The sequence below is a fragment of the Scylla paramamosain genome, chromosome 16 (genome assembly GCF_035594125.1).
Source record: "Scylla paramamosain isolate STU-SP2022 chromosome 16, ASM3559412v1, whole genome shotgun sequence".
NCBI lineage: Eukaryota > Metazoa > Arthropoda > Malacostraca > Decapoda > Portunidae > Scylla > Scylla paramamosain.
In genome coordinates, this window is record NC_087166.1 from 2,180,001 (window position 1) to 2,202,500 (window position 22,500).

At 44.0% G+C, this 22,500-nt stretch overlaps 1 protein-coding gene across 4 annotated transcripts in view; it reads right to left on the minus strand.

The window, feature by feature from the left end:
• LOC135107887 (homeobox protein Hox-B5-like) overlaps positions 1 to 22,500 on the minus strand; it is an 89,632-nt gene that overhangs the window by 50,808 nt on the left and 16,324 nt on the right. For 2 of the 4 annotated variants that reach the window (XM_064018248.1, XM_064018249.1), the window contains one exon: positions 8,361 to 8,393. The exons of the other annotated variants lie outside the window; for them this stretch is intronic. In XM_064018248.1, the coding sequence (XP_063874318.1) occupies positions 8,361 to 8,393 (33 nt within the window). The remainder of the gene's footprint in view (positions 1 to 8,360; positions 8,394 to 22,500) is intronic. 4 annotated transcript variants of the gene reach the window in all.

The following is a 22,500-nucleotide window of genomic DNA, read 5'->3' on the forward strand; positions in this document are numbered from 1 at the left end:
TCTGGTGATGGAATGACCGTTGCACCAATCACTCCGGTACTCCATGACATGTAACTCTCACCATTACCAAAGTCTCTTAATATTTGTTACTTTAAAGCGTTCACACACACACACACACACACACACACACACGCTCGCTGAAACTCAGGCCCATCATGACACATACTCATCACGCGCTTATTCTCACGTAGGGCAATTACTTCCCACACACTTGTCATTCCTTGTACGTGAATGTTTATGATTTATAGATTCATATGTTTACTGATGATATTTTTTTACGTCCCTACATTTTTTTTTTATTTACGAGTGTATAAGCAACTTAAATGCAGTACGTCGCCATGAGTTTGACCCCTCGTGTTCTACCTGTAGCCACATAACCTGGAAGATTAAAGCTCGAACATAAAAATCTTCCTTTTCTCGTATGTGATTCAACTATACAAGCTAGTGATAGCGGTAGGTTGTTGTGAGGGTGGTGGTGGTGGTGGTGGTGGAGGACGTGTGTGTGTGTGTGTGTTGGAGTAGTCACGGCTACCGCCATCCCAACACCCAGACCGCGCCTTTCTACTTCACCTTCCACTGTTTGCTCGGTAATATTGACCAGCGCAACAAACTTCTCGAAGAATTTGCCATAAACGTTACCCGTAAATCACACTAACTCACTGACGCAAGGACTTGAATTCGTCCGTACGTTCTTATGAGTAATCCTCCCCCAGAGACCGCTAGCGGGAGGAAATAGGATAAAATTAGTCTGGTCTCCCCTGCCACTACGAACACAGTTGGTGAGCTCGAGTGATTTATTGGGCTCACATGGACACCCGACCTTAGCTAGACTCGCTGGGCCCCGTGCTGCTGCTGCTGATGTTGTTGTTTGTGATGGTGGTGGTTGCTGTGGTCATGACGATAATGTTACACAAGCAAACGCCAGGCACAGATGGTGGTGATGCTGGTGTCGTGAAGTTAAGCTTAAGAATGTGAATGATTAGTGAAAACGAGAGTGTCAATGGAAGCAGTAGAGAAATTAGAAAGCATTTATGCAGCCACATGTTTCAAGGAGAGAATTGTCATTGCTGTGGAGTTTGTGCTCCTCGAGTTGTCGTGTGTGTGTGTGTGTGTGTGTGTGTGTGTGTGTGTGTGTGTGTGTGTGTGTGTTGGGGGTGGGTGGAGGCAGGGGTTCGCTGGCCGTGAGCAGGTGTGGTGACGGAGAGCGGGGACGAGGGAGTATCCGAAAGGAAATGGTGATTTCTGATAAGTGGTTTAGGAGGCAGAAGACAGTGTTTGCGGTAAGAACAGAGGAGGAGGCCATCATGAATAGGCGGTAAGTAGACAGCAGACAGCCGAGGGTGAAGCAGAACCAGTGACGGTAAGGGGACAGGCGTAAGAGCTGAGCGAAGGGAAGGAAGTAAAGGATTTGGAGAGAGATGAGACAGACGGTGGGTGACGCCAGGAAATTAAGGACCATAACCAAGTGTTGATGGTTTTATGTCTTGGCGGAGAAGTGTGGTCAGAGTATTTTATGGTGGAGTGAAACATGACCACTCCCATCACTCTGAAGGCATCATAGCAATAATACTGTGCATGCCACCAAGTACCAAGTGTTTGAAACTGTAGGATTTTGTTCCCTTCCTTCCGTTAGACAAGCATCCATTCTCCAGTCACACGTACGCATGCAAATACACACACACACACACACACACACACACACACACACACACACACACACACACACACACACACACACACACACGAGACTTATACACTATGGACTGTTCAGGGTTAGAAAAAAATTACCTACGTGGATCACGCATCATTATGCAAATAAGTGTCATGATGCGTGAATGGACCCAGATGTGCAAAGCGAGTAAGGGAGTCTTTGATTTTGTTTACGTGAGTTCTCAGTGTGGCTTCAAAAAAATTGGTGTAATTAAAAGAAAAATGCGATTCTATGCAGTGGTGAGACTCCAATATTTGCAGCTGATCAGAAAGAACGTTGTTGTGTTTGTCACTCTATACTCGTATCTCGCTTACATGATGTTTCGTATGTTTCCTAGACTGGGATGTGGCTACATTGCGAATCATACGTTTATTAATATTATACATATTCACTTAATATTATACACATACACTTGACACTCGTGCACTGAATAGAGGTGAGGGATTTATGAGTCACTTCTCAGGTGTGTGGGCCAGTACGTGAAACCGTCAACAGCTCATTTTCATGAAAGCACTTGGTTACCCACCACTGACTTCCCGGGGAAAAAAAAAGCATGATAATTATGAGGTTTTTTTTTCTTTTTTTATATTCTGACCTTTTACATTTATGCTACAAACAAGTTGTTTGTCATTAGTAAAGTTGTTTTAGTAGTAAAGACGGACAGGATATCTGGCACTTAGCAAACCACATACACACACATACATCTATCACTTTCTTGTTCATAGCATAGAGTATACGTCTAAGTGTATATGTATACCACTGATCCTAAAAAGTGCAGTGCAGGCTGTCACTTTCTATCAGGCTAGTTGATAACTTGATGAGTCTTAATGTAGATATTTTTTTGGCAGATTAAATGATGTTTTAATGATTTATGTTATACGTGGAATAGAAGCGTGATGTGGAGTGTTCAAGTGTGGAGGGAAAGGTAATATTGATTTGCATTTCAGACATGTTATGAGGCAGGGTTCTAGGGAAACACGAATGATGAATACAAAGGAAGAACAAGCAGTAGCATACCTGGTGGCGCATACAACACTTTTTATAAGTTTATCTACCAAATATAAATCAAGAAATATTGAATAGTAAAAAAGCGAAAAGGCTCTTCGTTTAAACACGGATATTTCTAAGAGATACATGTTTTAGAGCGAAGAATGAGGTGAAGGTTTGAAGGTAAGGAAGAGTGAGACAGCGAGGAGTGAAAAGACTAGTAGTTGTTGATTGCCTAAGAAAGAAAAGTAGTTGCAGAAGAAGAGAAGGCGAGAAGAGGAGACAGGTGCGACTTGGGAATGAGGTGGGCAGAGGGTGAGGATGTCAGTACAGGTGAGAGACAAGGAAGGTAAGAAAGAAGAGGAGTGGAGGACGGTGAATGCAAGAGATATTTAGCGTCGCGGTGGAGTATGTTGACAAAGATGGATGTGCTTCGCTCTTGACTCTCTCCCGCCGTCCTACTTCCTCTGCGTTTTGCGTCTTAACTATTAGGAAGCGGCGTCCCCTTTGCATACATATTTTGGACCGAGGCTCAATTGTAACCATAAACTCAGAGCAGTGTTATGTTTAGAAAGCATTGCCAAGAAAACTCAGGAACACACCTAAGCTCTGATCGCAGATAAGAACAAAACAAATGGCCAATATAAATGTGGAGCTGCTATAAAGGCATTGTATTTTGGCAAGTGTCTATTTTTTACTTTTTTTTATGCACTCAATCACTCCTGTCATCAACTATTACTTGCATCTTGCTACAGCGCCATCTGGAAGGCTATTATTTACGCACTTCTTCAAAGCAGCTCAGAATAGCGACTCGTGTGTGTGTGTGTGTGTGTGTGTGTGTGTGTGTGTGTGTGTGTGTGTGTGTGTGTGTGGTCATCTTTGCCTCGAGTGATGGTGAGACGAGGAGCGGATGGGGGCCGCTGTTAGGTCATAGTGAGATATGATGAGAGGGAAAGATTGGCGGCGTGGGTTCTGCAGGAAACAGTGAGAGGAAGTGAAGAAAGAGTTACAAGTAGTACCAGACTGGAGATATGAGTTAAAAGGAGGTGGTTGAAGAAGAGGAAGAATAGCAGGAAGATGAGAAGTACAAGAACAAAATTAAGAACAACAACCAAGTAAAAAAACAAGCATAAGGAGTAGAAAAGGAAGGAGGTTATTAAGAGGAGAAGGAGGAGGAAGAAGAAGAAGAGGAGGAGGAGGAAGCGGTGGTGTAGCGGTGCTTGCGGGCGTTCCTCGTGCCTGTGGTGCAGGGGCCGCGTCTCTCCTGCCTCAGGAAACAACTTGCCAACCTCCACTCCCTACCTGCTTCCCCATGCTTACCCCTCCTCCTTCCCCCTACCTGTGTCTCCTCCCCTCGCACACACATGGACCACACCACCCGCCGCGAGCACCCACCCCCCAACCGCTCAACGCCTTACAACCATGATTTACCGACTTTGGTGGAGTCTATTGGTATTTTACAATTTTTACATCGCCGCCATTAGGTAACGGAGTGTTTTCGTCCCCCTGCTGTGCTTGCCTGAGGTGCTTGGCCTCAAAACGGAGACTTTCACGGAAGGATTTACGGGTTCGTGTGTGCTTAGTTGTTGTTTATGAGTCTGTAGGAATACGAGGAAACAGTACATTGGTTCCAGTTATCTTTAAACTAGTTCTTTTCTCGCTTTTTTTTCACTAGTGTAGTGTTTGTCTTTTATTCTGGTCTATAAGAAAGATAATCAAAGTTCAATTCCTTCACATTAGTACGTGATATGTGATGCTGAATTGACAGATTATTGCACTGGATTATGATAAGCATATTGGGAATTACTGACAAAATTTAGGATATCAGCCAGAGCCTGGAGGGGGAGGGCAGTAGGAGATAAAAGTATTAACAGCCACTCTACTCGACCTACGTACAGTGTTTCCCCCAATCTCTTAAGCCGCGGAAATGAAGACTCTCCTTCAATGAGCCGCGTGTCTCCCCTCCTTCCCTTTCTTTCCTCTGCTGTCTTATCTTTCCCCTGCTCCTCCTTTCTTCATTTCCTTCTCATCCTTCACTCAGCTGCTCTTTTTTACTGTATCTAAAACGCCGTCTCCATTTCATTATAAATTACACGGAGATAAGGCTTATTAACATACATCTGTGACCCTTGTGTATCTCATTACGTATTCTCATCCGACTCTCACGCTAATCCTAATTTTTCGTCATCTGCATACCTCCCGCACCTCTCACTGCGCGGGGAATATTCATGCTCCACCAAAAGCTTACACTGCGACTTTTGTAAGGAGGAAGAGAGGAAATGCTACACCTGAAATTATAGTTATATGCATCCAAAAACAAAATGGATAACTAGTGTGTGTGTGTGTGTGTGTGTGTGTGTGTGTGTGTGTGTGTGTGTGTACAACCTTCTTTACTCCGCCATTTAGTCACCCAAACATTTCCATACCTTGAGCCTACACCCTTCGAGGCTTCAACCCTTTCACTTCGCCCCCTGCCCCCCACAACCCCATGCAGCTTTCCGGAAGTGATACGCCATTGGAAGGTTGTGAGGGTTGATTGTAGTTTGTTAAGAGACAGTCCTCTAATTGGTCGGCAAACAGGTTAAAAATGCCTTGGTCGTTACATCCCATTCATGAAGACGAATCACTTATTTATCTGCGCTGGCACCTCCCGGCGCCTCTATTGACTCTCTCATCCGTCTCGCAGATAGTCACTTAATCATTTATTTCGGCCGCCGACTAAGTAACGCTCAGCGGCACATTAAGGGGGAGGGGGCCGCTAAGGAAGGCCAACTTTACTTATTGTAACCAATTAAGTAAACAAGGTCAAACTGGCTTCCATTGACCGATGTGTTGCTGCTGATTAATTTACATTAGGTGTGTAAATGTAATGGAGGTTTGTGAGTGTTTTGCACTGAATGAACAGAATGTTGGGCACTTAGTTATTGTTTACATTTCAAGTGATCGTGTTTAGTAGGTACTGAAGTATTCATGATTATATGAAAATGTTACTCCTTTTGGTTGAATATTTTTGTGCTACCTTTCAAAATAACATTCCCGTCAGCGTTATGGAGAAATTTGCTATTGTTTTATGTTTTACTCAATTTATCTGCGCTCTTATCTCGTATTTCCGTTTTAGGTAAGTTTTTTTCTCTTTCACTGTATGTTCTTTCTCTTATTTAGCATTCACTTTTCTTAAAGATGTAAAATATTCTCTTTATCTTTGTTCTCATATTTAGTGTGTAATTTGTTAAAGGGTGTTTCCAGGCGGTGACAGGACTGGTGGCAGCCATGATGGCCTCGCTGCCTGACTAATTATTTCTAGCACTGATACATTACTCATTGGCTTCCTTCCTGCCAATGAAGATCGTCCTTCAAAACTTTGTTCGTTATCTCTTCTTCGTAACCTACTTACTCTTTAAATCATCGATTTTTCGTGCCCTTCTTTGCCATCCACGAACTCAAAATCGCGTTCTGCATTTCGATTACTTATTTTTCTTTTTCGCTTTTTTTTCTTTGTCCTCCATTCCTCCACAGTTGTGTATGCGTAAGTATTTCTCCGTCCCTCTCTCTATGCCCTTTCCCCTGATCGCCGTACACTCTCGCCCTTTCCCCCTTCAAAGCCATTCCTTAACCGGGTGATGATCTGAGTGGCGGTGGTGTGATCCTCGCGCTCCCTTTCTCCCTCCCTCCCTCGTCACTCTGTCTCCATCCCTGGCGTCACAAGAACGACTCCGCTGCCCGTCGTCCCCAGCTCTCGACTCCGCCTCCGAGGGTTCTGGCATCTTATGATTGGACATCTTTATTTCATTACGATAACGTCGGGTGAAGCCATCATTCATCATGTCGGTGACGGGCTGGTGAAGGACCATTAATATCGCGCGGGTGACGACGCCGACGAACCACTAAATACCGCTCTTATAAACGACCCTCGCCAGCCAGCCCCGCGCGGCCGCCAGTCAGCCCCTGCTTGCCTCTCCTCGTCCGTGTTTTGTTCGATGCATTCCCTTCCCTTATTTTTTTTCTTATTTTTTTTTTATTTATTTATTTTTTTTTTAATCTTGGTTAAGTGTTCTTAACGATAAGATTGAAACATGTATTCTATGAGTTTAAGTTTCTTTGCTGATTCCTGGATTTAATAATTGTTTTTAACACATGAAATCAATACGTATTATTCCATTTGCTGATTGAAGATTTACCATTTCTGCATTGATATCAAAACTGATTTGCAATAACAGAATTATTAGCCACAGCTGCATTGCAACCTGTTTTGACAATTAATCATCAACCTAAAAGATAATTCAATCCCAAAGTACATTGTGTGCATTAATTCACTCTCATGCAGTGTTTCGTTCTGTTGATTTATTAACTTCCTTGATTATACGATACAAAAGACAAAATGTAGGAATTATTGTTTTCTTACTTGAGGATCCACGTGGCAGATTGTGAACTGCTTTTGTTCTTGAAATTGTATGTTCTTTTCTTTTATATATTCACTATTTCATTAGCTATGCTCATCTCCATCCGCCGTGCGTGTTCACCCGGGACGATATTTGATTAAACTTTTTTGCCACTAATCTCGAGTCATACTTGTGTAAGCTGTAAATTCCAAATCACGTCATGTTTTCAGCCAGTTATCATAAAGTCGCTCGCAAATGTCCCCAACTCATCTGTTTCTATCCATACCTCTTAGTTATCGCGCCAAGCCTACCTCCTTTTCCTCCCTCCCTTCCTACCTCTCACCCTGCTTCCTTTCCTCGCTTCCTCCCTTCCTTGTCTCCTCCCTAAGTTTTCACCCATCACCATATTGCATAAATACCTTAATATTAATGATTATGACGTAGTTTTCCCTTGGTTATCAAAGAAACGTTACTGTTTATTTACTTCACATATGTAGTGTTGATGCTCTTTTACATCGTACGCTAACCTCCATTTTTCTATCGCCTTTTTGCTCTTTTGACCACCATCACTCTCCCCTCTCCCATCTCCTGTCCCTCCCTACGGCCAACATTCTCCTTGAATACCTGTGTCCTCTCCCTGTTCTCTCCCTCTGTCTCTTCAAAACACCCCCTTCCCTCTTACCCTTCAAGCCACCTTCTAGAAAATCCTTCGACTCCATCCCTCCCCCCAGATATAGTTGTGTTAGGGCGGGTCGACTTCATCTATCATAGCCGGGCGTCGGAGGAGAGTCAGGGCCGAGCGAAGACGGGGCTTGATCCCATGAGCGGTCAGCTGATCACACTTGTCCAGTTCACCCCAGGAAGGCCCGGGAGAAGAGGGATGGAGGTGTAGGGAGTACTGGGGGAAAGGTAGAGGAGGAGGAGGAGAAGGCGGAGGACCTGGGGGGAAGGGGAGAAGAATAAAAGGAGAAGAAAAAAGAGGAGGATGTAACAGAAATGGAATCTCAAGGCAAAGACTTGGATGTGTTCGAATGAATGAAGAACTTAAGGGAGAGAAAATCTAAGAGCGAAAAAAATGGGACTTAAAACTTCGCTAAGACAAACAAAGAAAAGAAAAAGGGAGGCGAGAGAGAGAGAGAGAGAGAGAGAGAGAGAGAGAGAGAGAGAGAGAGAGAGAGAGAGAGAGAGAGAGAGAGAGAGAGAGAGAGAGAGGAAATTAATGATCAAGAGAAACAAAAAAAAAAAAAGTCATCTCAATACATGTAGATTAACTTAATTTCTACCTTGTTCGATGTTTTCATGATTTCCCTTACGATCTGAAAAGAGTTAATGATTGTAGTCACACTTGTTAAACGCCATAAACTTAACGGTATACGTATAACGAAAACACACACACACACACACACACACACACACACACACACACACACACACACACACACACACACACACACACACACACACACACACACACACACACACACACACACACACACACACACATCTTCCATTTCACACTTTAACTCACTCACCCCTAACACAACACGGACCAAAATAGCATTCAACCGCCCATAAATAATGCTAAAAGTATCGGCGTATAACAGGGAGGTCGAGGAATGGCCTTTGAGAAAATCGACAGTGTTCCTGATAAGGGCGTTTCCACTTGGCCAGATCTAAATTAAATTCTGCATTTGCTATTCAGGACGAGGCGGAGTTGGATCTTTCTGGGAGTGTGTTGTTGCTGATATCTCAAATAATGAGTCAATCCATCAGTGTTGGCGCGGTTTTTCAGGCTACGCTCCTCTACTTTATTCTTTCCTCCTTCCCTTATTGTTCGTCGGCTCAATGGGGAGACGGATTGAATCAGACGGTAAGCTGCGCGTCTTTGTCCCCCGGGCCCTGTGTGGTGGTCGACGGAAAGCCTCTCACGTGGTTGTCTTTAAGTTCGGCTCTCTTCTTCGAGTAACATTGACCCCGTGAACTTCACACACTCGTGAACTCGTGTGGCATTGCTGTATAATGTCCAAGTAGGAGCTTTGGGGGGGGAAAGTCAAACTTGTCTTGAATATTCGTGACTAACGGGAAAACATTGCGAAGGGGGATAAAGTAACTAGTATTTTCTTGTGTATTCTTGACTGACGTTGCAAAAAGGGAACATGCGTGTTTATGGATGGCATTCAAAAACACTACCAAAAAGACAACTAGCATTTTTTTTTAATTATATTCCTGACCAACACATTAAGAACATTACACGAAAGGCTCGAGCAAAAATGAAATAAAGCCGAAGGGTCTTGGATGCATGAGACGCGGAGTAAAAGTGCTTCACGCCGCGATCGTCCCTAATCCAGCCGCGAAGGGCCTGTCGCGTCTGCAGGTGGTGCGAGGGAACACGAGACTCGCACGGGTTTTAGTGCGAGGAAAAACCCTTATCCGCCGTCACACGAAGCATCACCACTCTGCGTCTCGGAAGGGGCGTATAACCAAGCTTCCTTCCTCCTCCTTGCCTCACCCTATCGCTCCCTCAGACTTGTACTCTCGCCTCACACACTGCGTCTCCCTTGTCTCCCTTTGGCAACACTTATCCTCCTTCACCCCATACTACTCCTCCTCTTTTTTTTTTTTTCGAGTTTTCCCTCCTCCTCCTTCTCCTACTACTTCCCCTCCTCCTCCCCTCCTCCTCCTCCTCCTCCTCCTCTTCCTCCTCCTCCTCCTCCTCCTCCTCCTCCTCCTCCTCCTCCTCCTCCTCCTCCTCCTGCTATACTATATCATACGTAGTTTAATCTTCATAGTGTTTTGCTTTGGCTGGCATATGTGTTCTTGTTTCTTAATAAATAGATCCCTGTTTTTACAATCTTTGGTTTCCATTTTTTTTTTTATGTGTGCTATTTTCTTTACTACAAATTAGGTGTTATTTATTCCAGTCTTCTTTTCATCGCTTCTTATTATATTTTGTACTTTTTTTTTGTCTTTTTAATCTGTTCCTCACGTCCCTAATTCATTTTATTTTCTTTCTGTTTAATTTTCTCCTTCCCCATCTATTCTGATATTTTTCCTTTCTTCACACTTTTCCTTCTTCATTTTATCATTCTCTTCTCTCTCCCTCAGTTCTTACCTTCCTCCCCTCTCCTCCTTCCCTCCCTCCCTCCCACTCTTTCTACCCTCCTTCCCGTCCTTCCCTGCCTCCCTTCCTTTCTCCCTCCCTCTCTCCCTGCCTGTCTTCTCTCCTTCCCTCCTTCCTTCACACACACACACACACACACACACACACACACACACACACACACACACACACACACACACACACACACACACACACACACACACACACACACACACACACACACACACACACACACCCTGGCAGTGTCTATCCCATCCTACGCCTCACAGACTAAAATCAACACACATACACACACACACGATACCATACGATACGAAACGAAGAGAAAACGGGGAGAAGGAGATGGAGAAGCAGACACAGAGAGAGAGAGAGAGACGAAAGGAGAAGAGAGAAGAGGAGAGAGAGAAAAAAAATACGAAATCCAGATCACAAAGAGCCGAGGACAAAAACAGTTTTCTTGTTGACCCCCGTCGGAGCATGGAGGGGGACGGACAGATACGAATGGCCCGTCTAGCGTTTCCGTCACTCACGCACTGGCGACGTAGGAGGGAGGAGGTCTTGGGAAGGGGCGCCGGAGTCCAAGGGCATGGGGGAAGAGAGAGAGAGAGAGAGAGAGAGAGAGAGAGAGAGAGAGAGAGTTGTGGTGGTTGTATTGGTGTGTGGTAGTTGTGGTGTGATTGTGTTACGCTGGTTTAGAGAGAGAGAGAGAGAGAGAGAGAGAGAGAGAGAGAGAGAGAGAGAGAGAGAGAGAGAGAGAGAGAGAGAGAGAGAGAGAGAGAAAGATGGACATGTATACAAATGAAAACAAAAAAAAATGACTTGGTTTAAAATAATATATGATGACAGAAATTGAAACTTGAGTGCCAGGAAGAGACACTGCAATAAAAGTGTTAGACGAACAGGACATAAATCAAAAGGAACGCCAAACAAATCAATAAAACGCTGAAAAGTGAAGGTAAAATATAACAAAGAAAGACTCACATGGACAACAGACAGAGAAAGGGAATTGAATGGAAGGGGAGAAGAAGAGAGAAGCGAGAGAGGAGAGGAGAGAAAGAGGCGGAGGGCAGGAAAGGGAAGTGAAGGGATGCGTAGGGGAGAAAAGGCACATGTGTTATTGAGGGAGGTTTAAGGGTGTGTATCTGAGTGATGGGGGGGGCAGGGATGGGGAGGGCGGGGAAGGGACAGGTGAGGGGCAGCACAGGGAGACCGACGGGGGAGGGGGGTCTCCTAAGGGTGGCTGTGGAGGGTGCGTGTCAGGCGACCCAATCTCATTCACGCGAGGAAGTTGGGTTCTTGTCGGGGAGGCGCGGCAGTGAAGGCGAGGAGGGAGACACCGGCAGTGGAGAGGCAGCGGGGTTACGACCAGACAGGCGGGGAAGAGAGGTAAAGGTTATAGAAGTGAAGGAATGGTGAGGAAGGGAAAGGAGAAGTGAAGGAATGGGTGATGAAGGGGAAGGAGAGGTAAAAGGTTAGAGAAATTAAGAAATGAGTGAAGGGAGAAGTAAAGGTTAAATAAGTAAAGGAATGGTGAGGAAAGGGGAGGAGAAATGAAGGAGTGAGTGAGGAAGGGGAAGGAGAAGTAAAGGTTAAAGAAATGGAGTGACTGAGGGAGGGGAAGGAAAAGCAAAGATTACAGAAGTGAAGGAGTGAGTGAGGAAGGGCAAGAAGAAACAAAGGTTATAGAAGTGAAGGAATTAGTGAGGAAGAGGAAGAAGAAGTGAAGGAATGGGCGAGGTATGGCAATGTATTATCGATGCTGGGACAAGCTATACTAATTTTTGTATATTTGAATAGAAAATGAGGCATCAAGACAAAAAAAAAAAATGTAAGGAAAGAGATTATAGCAGTTGAATTTATGGTAAAAGAGAATATAAACTAAAAATGAGCGATAAAAAAAATATTACAGGATAAAAAAAAAACAACATCAAAACAGACAACAGCAAACACGACAAAAAAAGTAAAAGAAAACATAATGATGAAAAAAGAAATGAAAAAAAAATATATATATACTACATCTTTTACTATTTCTGAGAGAGAGAGAGAGAGAGAGAGAGAGAGAGAGAGAGAGAGAGAGAGAGAGAGAGAGAGAGAGAGAGAGAGAGAGAGAGAGAGAGAGGAAAAAAAATAGCGGAGGACGTAAGTGTTTGTAATGGTTGGGTAGAGATCCTTCCCCAGCCTCGGCTCACAGGGATTGTGGCGAGTAATTAAAGAACCATTTTCCTTATCTAGCTTGTTTAGGAGCTGTTTAGAATACGTAAATAATGTATGTGTACGTGCTTATTTATCTAGCAAATCTGTGTGTGTGTGTGTGTGTGTGTGTGTGTGTGTGTGTGGGTGTATGTATGTTTGTGTGTATGTGTGTGCGCGCGAGTGTGTGTGTTTTATGCGTGGCTGCGAGTGCCTAGCGTATAAATAGGTGTCTGTTCTTAGTATGAGGTGGATAAAAAAAGGTGCCGAGACATTAATCCCCGCCAGCAGCCTCTCTCCGCGCCTCACACAACGTAGAATCAAAACAAAACACTCCTCTGGCCGTCTTTAAAGCCGCTCGCCGACTCCCGATCTTTTTAGCGAAGCGCAGGAGAAAAACGAAGCTAAAATACGCTAAAGGGAAACTAAATGGACACGACGAGAAGGAGTGTTTGACTTAAGGGAAGGTGTGGGAGGGGAAGGTTAGGGCGTGCAAAGGTAAATAATTAGAAGGATCAGGGTTTAATTTAAGTTGTAATTCAGGTTAAGGATTGAGTCTTAGTGAGGGAAAGGGGAGACCACCTGTATAACTGTAAGGTGGCATTGAATTGAGGCAGTTCATAGTACTCTCTTGTATTTGAATTCTTAGCAAGTTCATTTGTAGGCCGACATTTAGCGTAGGAGGTCAAGGGAAGGAAAAGGAGGAGGAGGAGGAGGAAGAAGAGGGGGAGGAGAGGACCACCACCATCCGTTGCGTCACCTGGCGAGGAAATGCCCTGACTCCGCTGCGGTTGAAGGTTATAGATCGCTGCAATGACCTTTTGACTCCTAACTCGAAGCGCGTCACTCGATGCATCGTTTCATATTACAGTTTAGATCCCAGGTGAGAAAATGAGCGAGAGAGAGAGAGAGAGAGAGAGAGAGAGAGAGAGAGAGAGAGACCATTCATGTTAGTTTAGTTAAAGCGAAATGTTGATTAATACTGACAAATTTTCAAACGAAAGTTTCAGTTAGTCATGACCTCCTCACTGTTTCTTGGCTGCATAGCTAAGGCGAGGCGAGGCGAAGGTCTGGCTGGCACTCCTGAAATACGTTGAGCATCAAAGAGGGAAGCTAAAACTGTTTCCCTGTCGGCCAGACCCTCCGACACCCTCCTCGGCGACGGCGACTGATGGGGGAGTCACTCTGTACCCCAACAGGACCAACTCCACCACCGCCGCCGCCGCCTCGTCTCCGCCACCAGTACCGCCACCATTTCCATCCTCTTTTAGCAGTGATTGTTGTGGTAGTGAGAGTTTTTTTTTTTTTTGTGATCGAAATGAAATGGTATGTTACATAATGATATTGAAAATTCGAAATAGTAGTTGATTTAGTGTGATTTGGTAGTAAGAAACGAAAAAAAAAGTGTTTGCTGGTTTGGGTCTTTTTTTCCGTGTGTGTCTGTGTAGCCTTGTTTGTTTAACCTTACATATAAAATAAGACTAGTTTCCGCAGCGCAGGTGAGTAGTAATGGCGATGGTTGTGGTTGTGGTGACGGAAATGGCTAAGGTAGAAAGAATGTGCAGATGATAATGTGGCGGTGGCGGTGGTGGAGAGGGTGGTCACTTTGGTGTTTGTGGCAAGAGTGGTGTAGTTTCCTTGGTTGTGACACTTCTTGGTGGTGTAGTCGTTGTGGTGGTAGTGGGTCGCGGTGGTGAGGGGAGTAGGTGCTTATGGTGATGAGGTGATGGTGTAGTGATGGGGTTGTGGCTTTGATGGTGGTAGTGGAGGTGGTGATGAAATTTGTTTGTGTTATTGTCGATGTTTACAGATGGTGCTTGTGTGCGTGGTAATGGTGGTGATAATAATGTTGACAACAGTGGTAGTACGCAGTCGTGATAGTGATGTTATTCGTGCTGTTTGCGGGGGCGATAGTGGTGGTGATGGTGGTGGGAATGGTCATCAACATGGTGTTGTTTGTGGTGCTATTAATGTTGCTGATGTTCGTCTTAGTGGTACTTGTGGCGGTGTTCCCGATGGTGGTGATGGTGGAGGCGGTGGTGTTTGTAATGATAGTGTTGGTGGTGGTGATAGCGTTTGCGGCAGCGGTGGTGGTGGTGGTTGCAGAGGTCCTGAAGGCAGACTGCGGCTTCATGTGCATCTTAGTTTTGATGATGTTTTTCTTGGCTCACATTCTACCCTCCCTTGATTCATCTTGTGCTTCTGGGCTTGCGAGGCTCCTCTTACCTCGCCTTCCCTTCTTCTACACTCTCCCTCCCTTTCACGTGTGTTTCCTATTCCATTCCTACTTCTCTACCTTCCCCTCCCACGTTTCACGAACATCTCATCCACTACCTATCCCTGTAAATAAATCAGGGTTGTTTATTTATATATTGAACAAGGTAGCGGTTGTTTAAAGTTGATTAATGATGGTATAGATGGGTCGATCCGAAATTAAAGACACAGATTTACAAGTCAGCGTTAGCCAGAATCCTTGTCGACTTTCACGCCTCCAATGCCAGACTGCTTTCATCATCACCATTAGCACCACCACTTAGGAGGCCCACCAACAGACCACACACAACATTCAGCGTGTCGCCATCATGCTGTCCCTCCCTCCCTGCCTCCCTAACCTTGGCCCCTCCCCCTCAGCATATATTCAGGGGCACTTAACACTCCACTCCCAAAGCATTGCACACTTCCGCACCCTCCCACCCATCTTGTATCACAGCCTGCCCGCTAACCCACTTTCATATCATAGCCACACCACGCCACATCACACCACACGACGCCGCACCGTATTACCTAGCATTGCATCACATCGTAGCTTTACACGCCACTCTCTTGCTCTATATAACACACCAAACGAGTCGCAATCCAGTCTTTCTTTCCTCCCTTGATATTCCATCAATAACACAAAGGGCTAATCCGTCTTCACTATCCCTGAAATTAAGTGTCATTATCATGCTGGCCATTAATATAGCCATCCATTAATCTAACTTCCTTAGTCGAGGTAATCCACTGGCAGCAGGTAAGGAAGGGAGCACCTAAAGAAACAAGTCTAATCGATAATAAAAACAAAAGTGAAATTGGTCTTTAGAGTTCCTTATCCCAGTACTGAAATATGGGTGTTATTGATTAATTTTCTCCTTTCCATGTCATTTACTTTGATTTTGCTGCATGTTTTTATATATGACATTTCATTATGCAGATTAATCACTCGTACAAACTACTTAAAAATCATCACTATATCTGTTCAGTTGTTTAATATAATCGCCTTGACAAAATTATGTATTATCATAAGTACTATAATTATAATGTTGGAGGAAAACATCTTAAAGTTCAGGACCGGGAAGAGAACCACCTGAGAGCGGTAGGCCTGACACCAGATCGACTGAGGAAGCATTAAAAATATTACTCCCGGGATGAGACGGGTTCACGGCGCCCCCAGACACGACCAGCGCAGCCTCTCCTCTATTGACTCGCCCTGGCTTCTTGTATTCCTTTCTTTTTGTCATTTGCTTAGTTTTACTGGTGAGGAAATGGTGGCGAGGAAAGGAAGACGGAGGCGTGGAAGCAAGTAAAAGGAAAGAGGAAAATAAATAAAATAATTGCACATAGGCACCATTCTTTCTGACTGCACTTTAAATGTTAATAAATGGGATTACAGCAGCTTTTACAGGAAGAAATTACTAATGTTATGCCACCAAGTAAAGTAAATTAAGAACAATTCTATTTGAGTTTTTACCTACATATATGCTTTAATAAATGTGGTGTGTGTATTACAGAATGTTTCCCTGTTAGCATGAATGACTTATGGAATATGTTCGACCAAGACAGGCGTCACCGCCACTCCCAGACTGGCGTGGGATTTGTCGGGTTATCTGTGACCGGCTGCCTCATCTGTACGTCGACCTCTCTGCTATTCAAGGGAGAGAGGCTTTGGAAGTGCTAACCATCTCACTTTACAGGCTAGGAGTGCCGAAAGCGAGAGAAATATGAAGGCTATCAGTCCTGGGTTTAACTTTGGTTCACGTCATGCTCTAAAAAAAAAAGTGATGGAATTTATCTTTTTCACTGGTGAGCTCTTCCCGGATGGAGCTTGAGGGTGTGAACACTTCTGTTATCAGTGGAGGAGGAGGTGCTTCTTATCATCATTACATATTTGGTGCTCCAGACTGTCTGAGAATCCATTCTGATCAGGCCTGCGTTGCCTTTGTTATACAGATCAATTTCCACGTGGCTTAAACATTTGAGGAACGAGATCATGAACAGCTTTAGGGGTTAGCAATTGCATTTCTTGATGTGAGATTTAATATATTGCTGATAGCTTTTACTTTTTTGGCAGCAGCTCATTTTTTCACGATGCACAGGAAACTTATCTTTCAAATGTTATGATCATTAACGCTTGTAAGATGACGTTGTCAACTCAAACAAAACGATTATTTTTCTTGTAATTAATGGACCGATTAATGAAGTCCATTTAGTCTATTTGAGGAGCTAATAGCAGATTTCTTGTGGCCTACCGCATTGTTGATACTGCAGCTACATGTGATAAATGCGAAAAAAATACTGTGTTAAAGGTGATAAGTTAATTATGGATAAAAAGACAAATTAGAAAATGTGTCTTTTTCGGAAAATATTTGTCTTATCTCATGGGATTGATTCAGCATGTAAGAAGAATGCAAAAGATTAAATAAATTGGACGTATAGAGAAATTGTAATAAAATGTAAAATGTAGCATACAATGATATTAAAAATAAAATAAGAAAAATATAAGTTACCAATTGCTATGTATGGATTTTATGAGATATAACAAACTATATATATATATATATATATATATATATATATATATATATATATATATATATATATATATATATATATATATATATATATATATATATATATATATATATATATATATATATATATATATATATATATATATATATATATATATATATATATATATATATATATATATATATATGGTTTTCTTGGCGTTGTGATTTTGTTTGTCATTGTGAACGTTGGGTAGACACAGAGGGCGGCAGGTCGAGATGGCGGCAGACAAACGTAGCTGCTTAAACAAGGTGAAAAAAAAAAAAAAATGAACGCATAAGTGTGGTCAGACATGAGCAGCAGCGAGAGTGAGGGTGTACGCAATCGGTTTGATAGTAGTGAAGACAAAAGTATGGACGCCTGTAAGTAAGAAGATACAGATGACAACGGGCGTGTGGGTGTGTGAATGACTCAAGATGTAAGTGTGTCCGTGTTTGGTGATGAAGTGGTGAGCGTGGGCGGGTTTGGGTCAAGGTAGGCTTACAACATCCAATAGGAGTAAAAGTCCTGCCGTAACCCTCCCATCCCCCCCTCAGTACCCGGTCATTGTGGGCAGCGCCAAGGGCCATTAACTGCCAGAGACACTGAAAGTAAAACAAGTCGTAGGATTTTGACCCCGTCATGGGCCCGCCACCGGCTGCAGGCGTCTGAAGGTCGGCAGGTCTGTCCAAAGGTTAGTTGCGAGAGGAGCACCATCTTACTCGTACTGGTGGCCTTGTGAGTTAGTACTAAGTTGTTCCATTTTATCAAGGAGGGAGTAATTCCGAAGGTCAGGATGCGAGGATGTTTCTGTGACCTTTCTTGCCAATTATATCAATAACATTTACAGTCTTAATATTTGTGGCAGCGTATGTATAAGTAAATATAACATATTCTCTATCAAGTTCCCATTGCCATATTTTGTCCTTGTTCGTTAAAGAAGATGTGTTTCTCATTCCTTCCTTTTCTTCTTCCAGATAAACTAATAGAGATAGCAAGACTCCCGATTTTTTTCCTTCCTTTACATTTTTTTTGTATTTATATGCATCTCATTGTGTACATCAAATTTTTAGGCGTCAGAAAGTTAAGACAGTCTGTGTGTGTGTGTGTGTGTGTGTGTGTGTGTTTGCGTACGTGAGTGCCTGCCTGCTTTCATGTGTGTGCGCCTTTCGTATGTGGTGATGAAGGGGGAGTAATTTGAGGAGGTGGAAGGGGTGGTGAGTGGTCAGGATACAGAGAGAGATGAAGAGGAGACGCTGTGTGTGTGTGTGTGTGTGTGTGTGTGTGTGTGTGTGTGTGTGTGTGTGTCGGGAAATTGACGAGAGAGTGATAGAAAGAAGTCCGTAAGAGGAGAGAATGAGAGGAGAAGGGGAGAGTGAGAGAAAGATGGAGGGAGGAATGACTAGTGTGTAGTGGAGCAAAGAGGAGGGAGAAGGAAGGAGGGAAGGAGGAAGGGAGGGCGGCTGGTGTGCGGCAGGGTAGTGAGAGACGAGGGAGGGAGGGTGGGAGGGAGGGTAGAAGCTCTCTCCGTACCGCGGGCCGCCAGCCACCCACTCCTGTACCAACAAACCTCCGCACCCACCACCTTGTTATCAGAGTGCACGATAAAACAAACTATCTAATTAGCGTGGGCTCGATGATGTTTTAATGATGCTGAGAAGATTGTGATATACCCAACCTTGAGTACCTCCCTAGTACTCCCTAGTACCCCTACTCTCTCGCCTACTCTGTTGTCTCACAGCTCCTAATTCTTCCTCTCCTTACCCTCTACCTCTCCCTCACGTCCACCTCCCTCAGGCTTCTCTCTGGTCCACACTCATGCATAGAGGAGAACATTTTTTCTCACTGTGGAAGAAAGGTTGATACTTCTTAAAGAGTGTATGTGAACCAGTGTTTTAATGTAAGACGACTTAAGTAACGAAACTATATTGTTGCTGAAAATTATTGATAAATTTGATTCAGTGTAACAAAATTTATATGGCAATTTCTTATGTTCATTGGCAACCCATAAAAAAACGCAAAATAAGCTTTAGGATACTTAGATTTTTTTTTTTCTTTTTTTAAGTATCACATGCCTTGTCTTACATAAAGTACTCCCACGTCCTACTATGAAAATGCCCTAAGATTTGTTTCAAGTGCCGCCGACGCTCTACTTTGCTCTGCGCAGCCCGGCAGGCTCTGTCTCCCTCTGTCTTGCCCTTCCTTCCCCCCTCATGTCTTGCCACTACGGAAACTATGCAAATGGAGGCGTTGCCCGCTGGGTTATTATTGTGTTGTCGGGGCCCGTGGATACCCCTGGTAGGTGGGGACCCCATTGGCCAATCAGAGCTCCACTCTCGTGACATACGCCCCGCTGATTGGTCACTCGCCCGCTTACCTTCCCTTGTGTATCTGGTGGGATCGACCCTACATGCCCAAGCTGCCCGTTTGTTATTTTCCGTGCTTCATTGTACGCACCATCACGAAAAAATTTCCACGTCAGCCCAGTCTTGTGAATATTTTGCTTGTCAATAGATCACTTGTTAATCTCAAGGAAGACAATGAATGAATCTTCAAGGAACGTGGCTACGTGTTAGTCTCACAGATTCCTCCTCATAGCCGCGATCTCTCCTCGCCTCCTTGGTGTGAGGGCGCCTTCACCAGCTCAGCAGGAGCCTAAATAAAGTCGAGGAGAGGGCAAGCCTAGGCCCGTACAGTCCCCAGCCGACGAGAGACAACTCGCAGCCACACCTGGACAGTAGCCAACCCACACAGCCGCCACCCCCTTACCCCTTACCCTTAGCTCATCATACCCCTCGCCAGCCCCCTTCCATCCGCCCTTGCCCTCACACACACACACACACACACACACACACACACACACACACACACACACACACACACACGTATATCAGTGCACACTTAAAGAACAGTCACATTGAAGATTATGAGTCATACTTTATACTTGTATTATCTCAACTTAACACAATGACATTTAAGTATCACGCCTCGAGGTCGCCACTGTTGTTCATTGTAACGTTCTGCACAGAAGATATTATCGCTCACTTGCTCCCTCGGTTTGGTGTCTGATTTTTGGGTCCGCGGCCATCAGTTCTTATCTTGTCTTCATCTCCTGGTGGCAGTATTTCACGCAGCTCAAGCCTCTCGTGTCATACCTTTGCTCCTGCACTAATCTCACATGAAAAAGAGAACCACTTGTTAATTTATGTGACAGGTAGAGACAGGTGGCTTTACTTACTCCAAGCCACCTGCCATCTGACATGTGACGGGGTACTGTATCTGGGGACTCCCATCACACAAAGGTTTGCTACACGTAAGCCACTGTTACCGTGACCCATTTAGCGAGCCGCGGTCATTGAAACAAATATTTCAACATACTGATACATAATGTGAATTCATTGGCAGGAATCAATTCTTTATTCATCCTTCTTTCATCATTTATTTCATTTTGCTTAATTTGCGAGCCGTGATCATTATAGCAAATATTTTAACGTACTGGTTTATAACGTTAATTCAGTGGCACTTTGAAAACTCCTATCTCAAATTGATATGGAGGGAACTAATTCTTTATTCTTCCTCCCTTCATCCTTTATTTCCTTTTGCTTCATTTAAATATCGACGGGACACTCCCCTTCCCTATGTTTGCTTCCTCTCTCCTGAAACTCAATTTAAATATCGGTTGGTAATCGAAGAAGAGAGAGAGAGAGAAAAAAAAAGGCTTCAGGGGCAACCTCAAGGCTCGCCGGGGAACAGGGGGGCAGTGGTGCATATAATGGGCAAGGGAGGGCGACCCCGAGAATCCCAGGGGAAAACAGGGAGCAAGCTGCTGAAACTGTCTACCACACTGGCGGGGATCTTGGTTGTCGTTTATTATTTTTAGAAGCAGACTCATACAGAAGGAAAAACATGGAAGTGTTGAGTGAATTACAACGATTGAATTTGAGATGAGTGATATAAATAATCTAATTAATGTCAGTGTTACTCAAATAATCAGTTTAGCATATATCCTTTAATTCCTAAATGTGCTTTTGTCAAAACTCATTAGACGGTGTATACTTATTGTGATTATTGTAATAGTGGGAACACCATTCTTCTCTCTCATAACAAAAAGTAATAGAAATGTATGTACGCATGAATGAATGGATATTTATGAAAACGAGTTGAATATTTGTGTAACGAGTTTCAGATTCCCCAGCCTGGTATGCACAAAATAGGAAATGTCTTTTCGGTTCGATCACAGCCGATTTCCCGTCCCGCCACCGACTCCACCTGTCTGCCGGGATCGGTGGAGCAGAACGAGAGTCGTGCAAGACAGACAAAAGTCGAATTACCTCCCAGTGAGACCCGGACCAGACCACAAGGCGATATTGGGAAGCCAACCCTCCGTGACGAGAGAGAGAGAGAGAGAGAGAGAGAGAGAGAGAGAGAGAGAGAGAGAGAGAGAGAGAGAGAGCGGGGTGGGGGATGGGAAAAAAAAACAGACAAACAAACGAACATTGGAAAAAAAAAAAAAACAGACGTACAAGCATACATAAATGGCCAGAAGCAGAATAGTAAAAACACAAATGTAACGAGTGTAAAATAACGCCTTACAAGCATGGACGTTACATAAACCGAACCGAGGCGTGACTTTTACCACCAGGAAGAGAAACACAGGCAGGAACCCTCCCTCCCGTTCTTTTTCTTTGTTTCCCTTTTTTCTTTTTTGCTAGTCTTAACCTATACAGGAATGTATTTTTTCCTCGGCGACTCCGAGAATTGGCGTCACTCTTCTGCAAACTGAGGGAGTTTTAGAGGCGAAAGTTCCATTATCAGTCGGCGCTTCCCATCCCGCTTTTGTGTGAAGGTCAGGGAGGGACAGACTCCGCTTTGTGCTCACCTGGCGAGGCTCCTGAGACTCCGCAGGTAAAAGCAATCACACCTCACTTCACTCGCTAGATCATTCTATTTTTACAGAAGATTTATCGTGAACTGGAATGATTTATTTTAGGCACTTGTCTTTTCTCTAAAGCAATTCACGTTGCAGATAAAGGCATCATTTAGACTGCGCTTAGTTTAACCGCGGCTGCATTCCTCTTAAAGAAGAAAAGCTTATTGTCTCAATCTTACCACAATGAAGAAAAGAGCAAAGGTCGATAAACTCATTCAGTTTTCATCTAGGCTTAAACATGATCTTGTAAACGTACACGCTGTTATAAACATGTATACAAGCCGAGACTGAGCGTCTTTGGTCTTGGGAGAAGCATTTTTGTAGACCCTCACAACCCTCAAGCGACCCTCCCCTCAAATTCCAAGCGCCTCACCGC